At 43.3% G+C, this 15,579-nt stretch overlaps 1 protein-coding gene across 2 annotated transcripts in view; it reads left to right on the top strand.

The window, feature by feature from the left end:
* The first annotated feature begins 381 nt into the window (after positions 1–381).
* ANXA5 (annexin A5) overlaps positions 382–15,579 on the top strand; it is a 31,080-nt gene continuing 15,882 nt past the window's right edge. The window contains exons 1-3 of one of the 2 annotated variants that reach the window (XM_064416399.1): positions 382–493; positions 8,504–8,584; positions 11,758–11,800. In XM_064416399.1, coding sequence (XP_064272469.1) covers positions 11,792–11,800 — 9 coding nt within the window. In that variant the 5' untranslated portion in view covers positions 382–493; positions 8,504–8,584; positions 11,758–11,791. Of the gene's footprint in view, positions 494–8,503; positions 8,585–11,402; positions 11,678–11,757; positions 11,801–15,579 lie in introns of those variants that run through there. The other variant, XM_064416400.1, reaches the window with a different exon arrangement.

Raw genomic sequence — 15,579 nt, 5'->3', positions numbered from 1 at the left:
CTGCTTGGAGAAAGGATCACTGGTGTATACTTTCCCTCCGTTGTTTTCTCTTCCTTTGGAGTGATTGATACATTCAAACCAGTCCTTTCTACAGGAATGCCAGGGAACATCACCCGCGGCATGAAACCTTGATATTCCCGTCCTGAAAATGAAAAAAGCTTCCCAAAAACTCAGAACTTCGCGTTATGACAGCGTCGCTGACTCCTTGGCATAGCCTAGGGCTGTGTCTGTGAGCCCTGGGAGATTCTGGTAGCCGGGGGAGCCGTGGGGGGAGTGAGGATTGGCAGGAGGAGGAGCGGAAAAAAACACAGATGTTGCCAATAGAGAGGAGGGGATCAGGCTCGTTTACTTGCAGCTGAGGGTGGACACAGAGAGGTTAAAAGCACAGGGACAGGCACCTGTGGCTGTTCTGGAGAGAGAGGAGGGCTGGGAAGTGATGTCCCAGGTCTTGGCTGCTGGCCTGGGCAGCAGCGTTGCCTTCCGGAGCAACTTGGTAGGTGTCTGTCGAGAGAAGCCAGTGGGGATGGAGGGGTCCAGGGCAGAGGAGATCTAGGAATAGCAGGTGTCATGTTTATATCTGTTTTACTATGCTTGTGTTATTGTGTAGGAAAGAGCATGGCCCTCCTTAGAGGGTGAAGGGAAATGTGTATGTGGGACTTTTTTGTCTTCTTCAGCCAAACAGTTCCCAGGAACACAGTGAGGTCTTACAAAGCACGTGATGCTGAGACCTCTCCTGCTTTGTCAGATCTCCCCAGCAGTTCAATAGGGGTTCTGATCTGCATAGAGGTTTTTCTGTCTGTCCTGTGAATACAGCTTAGCACCCTTTTCCTAGACAGAGGGGTACCATGTCTTGGGTTGGTGTGCCCTCCTTTACTTTAAAATTGTGGAAATTAGACAGTATTTCTTCATGGTCTTTTTGTAAACCCCTAATGAAATAATTTTGTTAAGAGTGCCAGTAATTGAAGTGATGCAAACTATTTCTTTGTTAAAATGCACAGTTTGGTTGAAGTAGAAGTCTATAAATTGTATCATTGTGCTTTAGTGAAGTCTACTTTAATGGACTTGTCTGTGTCTGTTGCACTGATTCACATATAAACCCCTGGAGACTCATCAGCTGTCAGAAAATTATGGATGTTTGGCATAGGAATTAGAGGTCTGCAATATGTTGTTGTGCAAAGAATAAGCATGGAGGAGAAGAGGTTCATTGCTGCTCTGCCCCAGCCCTGTATTCACAGATTCAAACCCGCCTGAATTCAATCACCTTATCCATGGCTCAAGAAAACTGGGAGGGAAATGTGTGCCCTGCTCATCCTCACCTGCTGCTGGTTACCCTAATCCCTCAGGTGGGGAAACAGAGGCATAAAGTGGTTCTGAGCAGGGATTCAGTGCAAATCTGAGTTTGCCTCTCAAAACCCGAGTGTGGGCAGTGACTCACCTGCCTCAAGGCCCCTGGTGGCTGAAGCCAAACTTTTGGGTTCCTGGAGTTGAATACAAATGGATTCAGAGCTACTCCTGCATGCATTGTTACCTCCCACTTTAATGCAGGTCAGAAACCCAAAACACTCCTAGAGAGTGTGTTATAATCCCAGCTAAAAAAGCTTGCAATTTGGCCTTCAGCTCAGGCAAAAGAGCACTTGTCCCCTTGTCCTGTTGTGTTATGGAAGGTAGGTGGATCTGCTTTGGGAAAAAGAGCTTGTTTTGCCCTGTGGGTGGCTGGTTACCAGGAGTGCAGTGAGGAAACTTGTTCGATGAACCCACAAAAGTCTTCTCCACCCTGTGATAGCAGCTTGGTGGCCTTTATTTGTGGCCCTAAGCTCCCAGACAAATTTCCTTTTCAACCACCTGTTTCTGCCACCAGTTCTGTAAGTAACAGCAGGCTCCATGGAAAACATGAAGGTTTGACAACCTTTTAGGAATAGAAGCCCTCTAGCATCAACAAGTGCTTGTGACAGGACAGAGCTGTGTGAAGTGTAACGAACTCATTTGTCTGCTTGTCTCAGCCTCCAGCTCTGAGAAACCAAGGTATCATCTGGGAGTTTTTGTAGTAGTAATTTAACTTTTAAAGGAAATGCGTAGTCATGGAACTGTGCAATATTAATTTAAACAGAAATTTGGAAAGCGATTTTTTTTTTTTTGTCTTGTTCTTTCACTTTAGTCTGGTCCTTTGAGCATGGTCAAGGCATGGCTGGATTTCTCATTCACTATTTGAAAGCTGTTTGCTTGATGTCATTTATGAGTATCAAATTTAAAAAAAAATAGTTTGCTTGGCCACAATCTGTCTTAAGTGTAGAGACATCTCACTGTTATAAAATCTTTCCCCTTTCAGCTGTCATTTGAGGGGGATTGTTTGAACACTGGAAAGCACTGAAATGCTATTCAGTGCTAGTACAGAGGAAGGCATGAGATACTTTTGTGAATTGTGATGTTTTTGGTTGCAGTCTCCACTGAAGTAAGTTGACTAATCAAGAGGATTTACCGTTTTCTCCTTTGTTCATCACAACTGTTGGGTTAGTTTGCAGTCTTTTGGGCATGAACTGTTTCCTCAGCTTGTAACATATAACCCAAAATTAAATGTAAAGCCTTATTAAGGGTTGATGGCAAAAACATTTTCAAAACCCAAACCAGGACCTTTTATTTTTTCCCCTATTGATCCTACTGCATCTGCATTGGATTCATTTCGAGCTCAGCACTGAGTTTTCCTGTGTTAAAGACAAACTCTTGGTGTGAGATTATCTATTTCTATGGAAAATTTGGCTTACAGAAACCTGCTCACACTTTGAAAGAAAGCAGAGCGGATGGGGGGACCTTCCTAGGGCTGCCGGGAATGCTTAGTAAGCAGAAATATTCTGGGATCAAATAGGATGTGAAGGTACACAAAAGCGTTCTCTTTTCCCGGTAGTGCCGCAATTCCCGAGCAATGCCACTAGGTGGCGCGCTTTCTGTAAGGCTCGGCCCTCTTTCAAAATCCCTGGCACTGTTGGAAATACAGGAAGGGATTTATTTCATCGAGTCCGCGTTTACATTGCTCATCATCAACTCCCCCTTTGACTACTACCATACCTATTTTTGAAAAAAAAAAAAATGCTACTGAGCGTGGTTTAAAGTCGTTTAACTAAAGTTTCTGCAGTGACTGAGATAGGGAGCCGGACAAAAAGCAGGCATCCATCCTTCCCTGCTAGAGGGTTCAGCAGAATAACTTGTGGTCAGTTGGTATTAAGCTGCTGTACAGCAATTGTATATATCCCTGCTGTACTGGGATATAGATCCTGGTGCAGGTGGAGGCTGGGGTTGCTGTGAAGTTGGTGTTTCCTGGTTTCTCCCTCTGGTTAGAGGCACAGCAGCTGCTCCCTGTTCCTAGGACCTATGCTCTTGTCCAGTCAGGTGCACCTCCCAACCCTGAGAGGCAACTCCTAATTAGCTATAAATATTTATTTATTTTGGCTGAAGGCAAAAAGGTAGTTTATGTCCCCAGCTGTCTTCAGCAAATAATAGCACACCAGGAAGGAAATAGGTTAGCCATTAAAAGAATAAAATGCATCTGCTTCTCCTTGGTAATTTGGATGCAAAGTTTAAATGTGATCAGGTGCCATGGCACAGATGGGATTGCACCACATTTTCCTGCAGCTCACAGCCCAGTGCTGCAAATCCTGCACCTTTAGAGGTGTTGGAGGGATCAGGGCAGGAATTCCTCCCCTTTTCTTCCCTCTTACCAGTCCAGAGTTAGGAGTTGTGCAGTTAGAGAGGAACAAGACTTGCAGTGTTTAGAGAGGAACAAGTTGTGTGACAAAATTTAATGTTGTCTAACTTCAGTTTCACCCATGCCAGGGGATAGTAAGGGCTGGATGTTTCTCTTTTCTCATTCTGAGAAGATGATTTGACTGGCTCAGTTATGACATCACTTTACTTCTTAACTCCACTCTTGGATCTAGGCATTTGCTTTGTTAAGCAATGGCCTCCAGACCTGGAATGGAATAGCAATTTCCTTTTTAGGGTTTTGATTACCTGGGGTATGGTCAAGCAGGTGCTGTTCCAGACAGCTCATGAGAAGTCAGCCAAACCACTGACTGAAAATAGATACAACAAAATGAGGAGCTCAGGACATAGGAGGGTGAGGCAGGGAATGATATTTAACATCAGGCAGTCTGTGGTTGCCCTTGCCAGTAGGTACCTGTAGCCTCTGAATGCCAAAAAACCACTCTGGTTTTTGGTCTGGTGAGGGGTCAGGATATGTGGCAGGAGTTACATGAACACATCAAAACCAATTCAAATCTATAGTTTAGGGTTTAGTGCTTGCTATTAGTTCTTGGGCAGAGATTTGCATCAAGGCACTTCTATTAAGAATAAATACTGTTTTAACCATATCACTCCTGGAAAAAGATGTTTGAGGTTTCATAGGAGCCTAGGAGGGGATCTCGAAAAGACGTGCAGCCCCTGACTTTGAATTCATTCTCTAATCTGAGAAAACTGGCACTTTAAATGCTATCAATAGAATCAAGAAAACAGTTTTCCTTTGCGAACACCTAAATAATAACTACAAAGAAGTCATTGCTGGGGATGGGAGGGGGAACACCTTTCAGTAAACAGAACTGCAGTTTGCATCAGGATGTTTGATCGTTTGTTCCTGTGTTTCTGGACCTTAACCTGGCTCTGGTTTACCTACAGCTCTGCTGTCATTAACACTGGAAGCTGTTGGTGTTTAACTTTGTTTTAACCTTGAAAATATTAATTCAATTAACAAAAACTCCACCAAAAGAGGAGGTGCAGAGGCACTGAGGTTTTTTAGAGGAACAATACCTCAAACATTTCTCCTAAACTTCTAGCTCATTCCCAGGCAAACAGCTAATTTAGGGAGAACAAAAATATTCTGTCATACAGCCAACTCATTAAAAATATGATGGAGGTGAGAAATTTGAACTACTGGTAGTGTCCTGTTTTTAACAGTACAGCCAGTAATCCATGGAGGAAAAAAGCTCCTTGTGCCTGGCAATTATCAGGGTGGGATTAGTAGAATGCTAAGAAATGCTATTTTAAATTGTCTTTTAATATTTTTTCTTGAGGTGAAGGTTGGGGTTTAAACACTGGCAGGCCCTTCAGCTCTGATCATTGTGGGTCCCTTCCAACTCAGAATATTGGGTTTCTGTTGATTGTGTATGACAGTGAGAAAGAGAAGGTTTATGCAATTTTGTCCTATCCATGGTTATGCCCAAAGCCCCATGTTTGCATGGCTTTGTTCATGCATAAACCTTTGAGTGGCCTGCTCACCTTTGGAAGTTTAAAAATGAAGAAATGGAGCATTTTACTCTAGAGTGTCTATGTGTCTGGGTGTGTGTTGGCATTGAACAACTAAAATGCACTTTACTTATGTGCTGGCAGTTTAGGCAGGTTTGTCTTAGTTCAGGTATCAAAATGTTTTGTGGAAACCATGAAGGTAGAGGTCTTGAGCTAAGTGCTAAAAATATTTCTTGTGCTTTTGAGTACTAAACACAAAGTGTTTTGAATTATATGGAAAGATATAAACAAAAATAATGGAATTAAATTGCAAACAAATCATTAAAGCTCTGTAGGCTTACAAGTGCCTCCTGATAAAACTGTTGGCTTATTTGGGTTTGATGTGGGCTCCATGCAGTTTGAAATGAAATCAAACTGCTAGTCAGGGTTTTGGTGAATAGTCATTTGGAAGGTTGAGACCATCATGTTTTAGAAACTTAATGAAAGGCTGAAGAGAAAAGAAGTTGACGTAGGCTTTGGTATTGTCTCCAGGCTTACTTCCTCTCATAATCAAAGCAGAATTTTGTGGGCCTGATTCTTCTCTTCTGTATGGAAGCCAAGGCTTTTGCTGTGTCAGGTGAGAACAGCCACATGTACCTGGCAGGGTACTTCTTATCTTGCCACGTTCAGAATAATTTATGGATACTTTTTTTCTTCATGAGTCAATAGGTAAATCAAGGAGGCAGTTCTCAGTGACACTGAGGGCCTTTGGCAAGTAGAGGGAGAAAGAACAAAGCAGTGCAAAGTCAGTAGTTTGTGACTTGAAACCTGGGCTCAGTTATCAGTCCCCAGCAGTAACCTTGGGGACACCACTGAGCCTCAGCTTGCCTTTATTCTCCATTAGAAAATGAAGATAATTCTGTTCCTGTATCCCAGGACTCTTGTGTGGCTTCTAATGGGAGGCCCCTTGGTGAGAAAGAGGTCTTGTTACAAGACCTCACTTAGAAGTCTTTTAGGGAACAGTACATGCAAAGCCCACTTATTTCTCTTCTCCACAGAAAGGGAAACAACCACTCAGGGGTGATTTTTGGTTTTGTGCCTCAGATTTTTTGAATTTCCATTGAGCTAACAGAACTCAATTCTTTTTCTCGCTGCTCCTCTCTCCTAAGTACAGCTAATGGCCTTAATGGTTAAGGGAAATACCTTTCTGGACTTGATTGATCTGGATAGTTACTTAGTGCTATCCCAAAGTTCCTGGATGGGGGACAAGACAAGTATTTGCTATTATGGATGAGCTGTGCCCTCATACACCATCTCTGTGTGGCAGTGTAGAGCACAAAGCCCAAGTGATCTGCTCACGATAAGCTGTAGTTCAGAACAGCTGGAAATGGAGGACTACAGCCTGAGCACCTGGCTCCTTTTCTCCCTCCTTTCCCCAGAGGAGGAGTCCATATCACTAGTACTGAGGGATGTAAACTGTGTTCCTCAGGAAGAATTAGCCTGGAAATCAAGTCCTGCCTTAGTACAGTGCTGTGGAGCTGTCCTGGTAAGCAAGAGTAGCATCAAGGACTAGAATCTGGCTCAAGTGATTTGTCTTTGCTTGAATTGAGATTATTGCACTGATGGCAACCTTGTGATGTGTCTTACTCTAAAGACAATTTCAAAGAAACCTGCACCTCCTCTGAGTAAATGAAAATAACATTGTTTTCCAGTAAGAGAAATTCAGCTGCCTGCTGCTGTAATTGGTATGAATGCCTGTACCTCCCATTAACCTCTTCACATTGTACTGGTGTCCCCAGAGAAATCAAGGATCTGTCAGAGTGCTGCTCTGTAATGGGTTGTGGATTAGAAGTAATGAATCACTTACAGGAAGCTGTCTTTGCTGGAATATAAAACAACATTTAGTCTCCAAAGCAACCCTCAAAGTGCTTTAAGAAACAAAATCTTGTTCTTTGTACTCTTAGCCTGTCTTTCAGCAGCCCCCTGATGCAAGCACATGCAGCAGGGAAAGAATTTTATAAACTTTCTGTCAGTGTTAAACTTTGAAGTTCTTTTTCCCTGCCTGTAAACCAGCAAAACTCTTCTCTCTTGTCCCTTATTTTAACGGTGTTGCTGCTTAGTGTTGGCCTCACACTTTGCACCCACAAGGTGCTGGAGTGCAGCACAAAGCTCTCTCCATTTGTGCTGAGCAGCCCTCAGGTAGGAGCACAGGGAAACAAGGCACTGGGAAATTTCTATGCTCTAGCACCAAGTCTGGGACAAAACAGATTTCTCTGTGTTAATCAAATCATGAACTTGAAACTGCTCTATTTTTCCCACCCTCACCTTTGCTTCTGACAGTGGTTCATCAAGGATTTTAGACTCTTTCACTTTCACAGAGATGTTAAAGTGTGGAAAAGCATTAAGGGTCGATCTTCATTTATAATTCCATAAGGAAATGGTCTGCTCCATGAAATTTCCAAAGCCTGAAAATCTCCCTTGGTAAGCCTATTGCCCTTCAGTACCTCTACAATAGGCTTTTAAAATATTTTGCAATGGGATTTTATTTTTAGGTGGAAATATTTTAACTAGGGCAATAACAGGCCTGGGCCTTTCTATCCTGTGTGAGAAGTGCTTTAATATGATTCCTGTTCTCCAACTCTGTTTGATAAATTGAAGGACCTTTCCATTTGCAGCAGCTTCTGGGTACATAGCAGAGAAAACTCTGCTTTAAGGAGGGCCTTGCTCTTTTATTCTCCTCCGTGATGCATTTAAAGGCTGTTATGTAGGGTCACATAACAGCTCAGGAATAGCATTGGTAGCAAAATGAGGCACAGTGCTTTTGGGCAGGAGGTGAGAACCTGTTGAGAGACTGCCTTGATACAGCAAACCATCCATCGTCCCATTTATTTATTTTCTGCAAACTCCTCAAAGCAACTTCAAGGGGCTGTGCTTCTGAGATGAACTGCTTTTGTGCTAACTTTTCATCCCCCTGGACTTTTCCATTGTTTCCAGAAAAACACACAGGTATGTTTTTGTGCTGCAACCAGACTCTGAAAACATTTTCAAGCCCCTTATTAGAAACCCCATATCAAGTTCATTATTTCACAAATCTAATGATTCCTGCATGCACTCTTTGCCTTCCTGTGCAGCTACAAACCCAGGATTTCACTCTGTATGGACAAGTCTTGTGCCTTGAAATGGATTGGGAACTGACAGGGCCCTGCTTGCAAAGTCTCAATGTGTACCAGAGCTAAATATACCATTAAGGCAATGCCACTCTTTATTGATATTTTACTGCTGTTTTTCATTCCAGGTGTTTGCAGCTGTGTGTTAAAGAAGAATTGGAAGTGCACTGTGCCAGGAGCAGCTCTGGGAAGCAGACTGTTACATCCTGGTATGATTTTACTAGTGATTGAAATTCAAAGAGCAGGGAGGTGCTTGGAAGGTGGAAAGATTGCTATGACCTCATGTGGTTTCTTGACTTGTGTAAAAATTTGTCTTTGTTTTTAAAAAATGAGAGAATTATTCTAAATCTAGAAGGCTTATTTGTGACTTGTGGGTGGGCACTATTGACTGTTAGAGCTGCTGTCAGGTGAAACACCTGCCCACAGTGGCCATGAAGGTCCTGCAGCTGGTGCTTGTGAGTCATCATCTCCAACTGTTTTAGCCTAACTTGAATTATTTCTGCTGAAGGCAATCAGTACAAAATACATTTCTCTCCAGGCACATCTTCATGTCTTCAGGTTCATCCTGGATTTGCTCACAGCACTATTCCTGCCTTTTCCTTTTGCATTCAAATCAATGCAAAGGCTGAAATTCTGTGATAATTAGATTTATTTTCTTTTCAAACATCTGCTCTTGCCAAATGGCCTGACAAGTCTTTCCCATGGTTTTACTCTAACATTTCCCCCTGCTCCCCCAGGCCTCTTTGCTTATTGAAGTTATGTAAATATTCCCTTGCTTAAACACTCATTGATAACATTTTAGATTGACTGGAGTGGGTTTTACTCCCAGCGTCATCTGCTGGCAAGAAGATCCTTCTCTTCTCTGTTTAACCTTTTCCTACCATTGCAATTCATCTTGGATCATGCATTACAGACCCTTTCCAGAATAGAAAAATATTGTGTTCTCACTCCCAAGATTCTTTTCCTTGTTATTCACAGATTAGAAATCCAGTGGTAGCCTCCCAGTGACTGAATGTTACCTCGTGTTTGTTCACAAAAGAACAGAATAATGAGCTGGTTGAAGGTAGAAGAGTGGAAAACCATTTCAAATATTTTGATTTTGAATAGAACAGTTTTCTGCCACTGGAAATGAGAAGCAAAGTGTACACAGAGACATTTACTGCAGAATAAAAGGCATGTCTTAATTTGATTCCAAATCCACAGCCCCCAACACAAGGTTTAAAGGGCAAAATGGAATCCAATACATATGTTGGATCATTTCCGTGAACCTGAGAGTTGCTATAAAGTAGTAAGGATACCAAATAAAGCATAGGAAACAAAAATCCTGTAATCCAGAAAGATCCATTTTCCTAAATTGAAAGGTAAAAAGCCATGCTGCCCCCCCTTGCCTCTTAATGTGCTATTATACACATGACACACTTGGAACAGATTTTTTAGCATAGCAGGAATTGTGTGTCATTGTGCCTGGGTTAAACCATACCCAGCATTTCAAGGATTCAAACCTTGGATTGTGGTGCTGGGATGGGCTTGCTGCAGCAAGGGAGGGAGGTAGAGCAGATGCATTCCAGGTGGTCCTATGCTAACTGCTAAATAATTTGTCAGACAGACACATTTTTCCAAGTTATGCAAGGGTTTGTTTTATTTGTGAAGTTTAATAGATATTTTTGTGTCAAGGAAAGTAACTTACTGACCTTTGTTGTTCACTGTAGTAGAGATTCTATTAACATATTTCTAAATGATGATTACAGATTTATTAGTTCCTAGAGTCTCATTGATTGTTCACATGATACTGATACAGCTTTTTTTAAAATTTCTGCATCACCCAAAATTTTATTCTTTCTCACACATATGATTGATTAATGAGGTTTGACTTCCATGTGTCACTCAAAGAGCCTTAACTACAACGTTCATGTGCCTCATTCTGATTGACAGAATTTTGGAGCATGTTAAACAGAGTGGATGCAGCTCTCACTGCATTTCCTTAGGTCTGCACTCTCTAGATGGTACAGCCTGAAGCATGATCCACTGTGGCCTGTGTCTTCTCTGGGTATGATGTGTAAAGAGAAAAAGACTTAATTTTGCCAAAAGGGGTAGATGTTCAAGCAAGGTTGTATTTAAATTAAAAGTAACCAGTTTGAATATCAACTGCTCTTTTTTTGAACATACTCTATAATGTTTTCTTTAATATTGTGATTCTACATCTAATCCATATGTGCATTTGCACATGCATGCTGTGAGCAGCTCTCTATTCCCTTCATGTATCTTTGGGCATGTGTGGAATGCCACTTCAATGGATTGGATTCAAATCAGAGTAAATCAGGACATTTTAGCAAACAGTTTGTTCCTTGGTCCTGCAGAGGAAGCCAGATGGGTGGATCTCGTGTTTTTGCTGAACTGTACGTGCACTGCTGGGGCAACAAGAAATGCTGGGCAGAATACTTAAATTTACATAATGACCTATGTTTCTCTTGCTTTTTGTGAGGTAAATGCAACTTACTTGCAGACAGAAGTGACTGTTACATGTTAAAATGCTCACACAGCAGGATTATGTTCTTATTTTATTTTGGCAGAGACAGTGAATTCCATTTGCATTGCAGTCACTTTTCCTTTCTTCTGACTCAAGGCTGTGTGGCTGAAGGAGTGAGTCTGTCTGCAGCTTAGATGGAGCAGCTCCTTGAGTAGCCATGCAGACTGCATCCTCCTTGCTGTCCTATCTTCCCTATTCCTGGGCCAGGGAAGTGGTCCTGCTGGAACACGAGAAGTAAATAAGTGTCGTTGCCTGAAATGCTTGCAGTTTCTGATAGTCGAGAACTACAGTCCTCATATTCCGTTCAACACTGTGCTTGTTGTGCTAACCTGGCTTACTTGGAAGCCAAGCTAGGTCAGCTGATGAAATGTCTGCTTTTTGCCGAATTCAGTTCAGACCTGCCCTTTAGTGCTGGGATAGGATCCCTTTCAGATTCGTGGGAACCGATTTTATACACACTTCATTCGGAGGGCGCTTGAGCACCTGCTGAGGGCTGTCTATCGGCAAATGTCATTTTTCTTTTAAGAGGTTCACGATCGCTAAGAACCAAAGCACTAACGCCACCCTGCCGGCCGTGGCAGGCACGGAGGAGGAAGCCGGGACGTGCCCGGCCTGCAGGCGGCCCCGGGAGGCGGCCGGGGCTCGCCGCCCGCCCCGGGTGGGGCTGGCCCGGCCCCCGGCTGAGGCAAGAGCGGCGGGGCCTCCTCCCTCTTGGCTGCTCAGGGCTCGGTGCCTCGCTCGGTGCTCCTGGCGGCTCAGGGCTCTTCTGCGGGAGGTGAGGGGCTCGGGCAGCCCAGGCGGGCGCTGTCGCTGTCTCCTCCTCGCTGTCCCTCACTGTCGCATCTCTCTTTGCAGACTCGGACTCGGCCCCACCCGGAGGATCCCAGAGATGGCGAAGGTGAGGAAGGCGGCGGCTCCGGGAGGACACGGCCCGACGGCCCGTGCCCGGCCGCTCCCGGGGACATCCTCGTATTATCCCTCTCCTTGTTTTCACTCCTCACCGATTTCTTTTCGGGCTCCCCCAAACCAGCCCATCCCCAAAGCCGGGCGGACGCGGACGGGAGGGGGACGGGGATCATGTGAGGGGACACGTCAAGCACAACTTTTTTTTTTCCTTTTTTCCACCAGTTTCCACTAATTTGGCCAAGTTTTCGGTACTCTGTGTTTATACTGCTCATGGGTGGAGGCTCCTTCCACTGAAAGGAAGGAGAAAAAAAAAATCGCCTTGGCAATGCCTGGTGGGGGCTCAGGGCTCGGTGTTTCCATTCCCAGTTTTCCCATATCTAACATGATGTTTTTCTGGGAGCCTTGGATCTATAGTGCAGTTCTTCGTTTGGGGACTTTGTTTTGCAGCCCTTTGCTTGCTGTGGTTTGAGCCTGGATGAAGGTGTGGAAAATGGAGCGGACTCCAGCATTTTTTTTCTGTAATTGCACCAAATGCGTACACTCTGAAAAGTAAAATAGGAGATAATGGCTTATTTGTAGGGGTTTGTAATGGCTTTATGGGGTTTATATTGCTGTAGGAAGTGAAAGCAATCAAAGTCTGTTAGGGCTTTCACAAAGGTCAGAATAATTGCACTTAATGAGTGGAGTGATGAGTAGTTTTAATACCCTTGTGAATATTTACTGATATTATGTTTGGATTTAGTTATAAAAGAAGGGGAACTTCTTTTAAAGAAAAAGTTTTTAGTAGTATTTTTCTAAATTCTTGAAGTTGTGGTTTTTTTTGGGGTTTTCTTTTGAGTGACAAAGAAGGGATTTTTCTTTCTCTAAACATCGGGCCTGGATTGTATGATGCATGTTAGGAGAACAGGAGACCTTACCCATGCCAGTGCAGGACACCTGGCCAGAGGGATATACTTGGACAATAAGCCTTTTATTACAGTATAGATAGCATTGCTTATAGGCTTAAGGGTAACTTCCTTTCGGTAAAAGTGTGGAAATTGACAATATTCTTGTCTGTCCCACAGAGACAAACTTTCCTTCATCTTCTTAACAGGAATGTTTCATTCTTCACTAGTGCAAACCATTTACTCTTGGCTTTAGTTAGTAAATTTTCTACTGCTTGAGGTGACACTTGGGGATGGTTTTTTGTCTGTGGTGGGTGTTGGTAGGTGGAATTCACTGGAACAATGAGGGTTTTTATTAGGGAGGCCTTGTTCTCCAATTTTCCACATTCAGAGGGCTGCTTTCCATGTAAGTAGTATTCTTTGCCTGTGCAGTTAGGCAGCCACAAAAGACCAGGAGTGTTAAAGCACTGTAGCCTGTAACTTATTTTATGAAAATATAAAAACCAAGTTGAAGAAGCTCAGCTTCTCATGAGAGCTGTCTGTTCTATGAAATGGAGGTAAGAGTGAAAATGGCCATGAAATGCTGACTGACAGAAACTCCTTGTGTACAACTAAAGCTGCAGAGTTCACAAAGGCTGCACAGCCTACTGGAGTTCAATTTAGCCTAGGTACATCACTGAAGAATAAAACCTTTGAAGAAGGTAAGTTATATTTGGAGTCTTGGTCACTGAATTACCTGTCCTTGCCCAGTTCTGTGAAGCCTTTTTTTTTCCTTTGCCCAAAGGCCTGAGGAACTTCGTGTGTTCACTGTCCAGAATAGAAAGGTTCATTCATTTTGTAGGAAAACTACAGAATGTGCTGCACAGGCTGGTCTCTCCCTGCCTGTGTTTATCTGCTTTCTTTGAGGGAGCACTGGTGCCCTGACGAGCTGCCCTGACAAGCTGCCCTTTCTCTCCCGGCTGTGTGTGCAGTGGTCTTTGTTACTGCCTCAATGCACAGGGCACCATCTCCTCCTGCTCAGTGAACAGGCTGGGAGCTGCTGCCCTGTGCTTGCTGGCTCAGAAATCTGGAAAGAAAGCAGCAGGTGCTGTGGGCTGATCTGTTTTGGTCTGCTACTCCTAATTTTTTTTCCTGAATAAAACTTTGGGAATATTTGGTGTGTCCATTTGTAAACTGCCAGGAAAGGATCGCTTGCTGCTGCTGAAGGTGTGGCTGCTCTGCACTATATCTGGAGTTCCTGTTTGCCAATGTGCACGTGTGACTTGGAGCACAGGGATAGTATTGCCAGCTCCATAGTGTTCCAGAAGACTGTCTTACGTTCCAAAGTACAAATGCTCCTTCAGAATTGGGCTCTGAGCAGCCCCCTCTGGCTCTTGTGAGGATGGGTTTCTCAAATGTCTCTGCGTTGGTTCCTATGTGGCTGCTGCTTGCTCTTCTCCTTCTCTCTTGCCCCGTCTTCCTTTTTTTTTCTATCCCTCCTCCCTATCTTTGGTATCTCTGTGGTGTACTGACTCAGAGTTCACCACAGATGTTGTGTAATTGTTTTTTCTCAAGAGTTTAAATTTAGTGGGGCAGATGTGAGTAGTCTGCTGTCCTGTTTAAGCAGATGGTCTGAAGCACTGTTAAACTTGGAGAGGTGTTTTGCAGACATGTCTTTTTAGTTTTACGTTTGCATCAGCTCTGCCCCTGTATCCATCCACTCACAATGCCATTTGCACCGTACTGCCCTTGAAATGTCAGGAAGTAATTGCATATTTCTCGTGTCATGTTAGTTTCAGACCACGGTTTGAACTGGCATCTCTGTGTGGGCTCCAATGGCTCTGAGGGCTTTCAGGTCAGAAGTGAACACTGTGTTGTGTTTATCTGCAAGGTGGGCCTTGTGTAAGACATCTTACAGCAGTCTATCATTTACTCAAGCACATGACCTTCTGGGCTCTCCTCTGTCTGCTGGAAATAGCACACCTTCTCTCTTTGCTGGTAAATATTCTCCATTTCCAATATTTCTGCTCTGCAGTTTTCCCGTGCCATCTTGTAAACAAATGGCTGCTTAAAAAAAAGAAAAAACAAAGTCTCACAGCACCTTCTTCACACTAAATACTTGGTTTTCCAGCAGCTAATTTTTGAGACACTGTTTGTGTTGCTGCAGAGAAAGGGGGTGCTCTTCATCTGTGCAACTCTGAGAAGTTGCTGTGTGTGGTACAGAGCCGTGATAGTGGGGAAGGAGTCTCAGTTCGAGTATACTCTGTATTTAACAGTGGCTAAACACAGGAGCTTGTGGGTGGGAAATATTTTGTGTCTTGGTGAGGAAAGTGAAAAGGAACCTCGTTAAGTGGCTCTTGTTACTGTTGCCAGGATATGTGGCACTATTAGATTGTGATGCTAAATTGTTTCTCGGGAGACATTCACTTGGAGGTGCTAGTTAGAAACGTTTCACCTGAGGTTTTATCTTCTCCTGGAAACCTTTGCTAGCATAGAATTGGACAAAAATACCAGAGAATGTGATTTTCCTCATTTGGAGAGGCATAAATTCTAAAGCAATATTATCTCTTGCTTTGTAGTATTTTTATTTTTCCCTCTGCCTTTTCCTGCTAATTTTGTGTTTCTAGGAGCTTCATTGATCTCATTGGAAAGTGTCTGGAGAAAATGAAAGCTGCTGTTTATTTCTAGTGTGTGATCACAAATTTCACTGGCAGTACACATGACTCCTTAACAACAATCACTGTATTGGGGAACGTAGACAGAAAAGAATGTGTGTAGGTTTGGGGTGTTATAGTCTTGTGATACACTTTGTGTTGTGCTTCTCTTTATATTTTACTGCCTGGTGTAAGGTGTGGTGATTGAGTAAAAGATAACTCCAGATTATAAAAGGATTTATATCAATGACTGT

This window comes from Passer domesticus, chromosome 4 (genome assembly GCF_036417665.1).
Source record: "Passer domesticus isolate bPasDom1 chromosome 4, bPasDom1.hap1, whole genome shotgun sequence".
NCBI lineage: Eukaryota > Metazoa > Chordata > Aves > Passeriformes > Passeridae > Passer > Passer domesticus.
The sequence above is the reverse complement of the archived record's forward strand: the minus strand, read 5'-3'. Positions and strand labels throughout refer to the sequence as shown.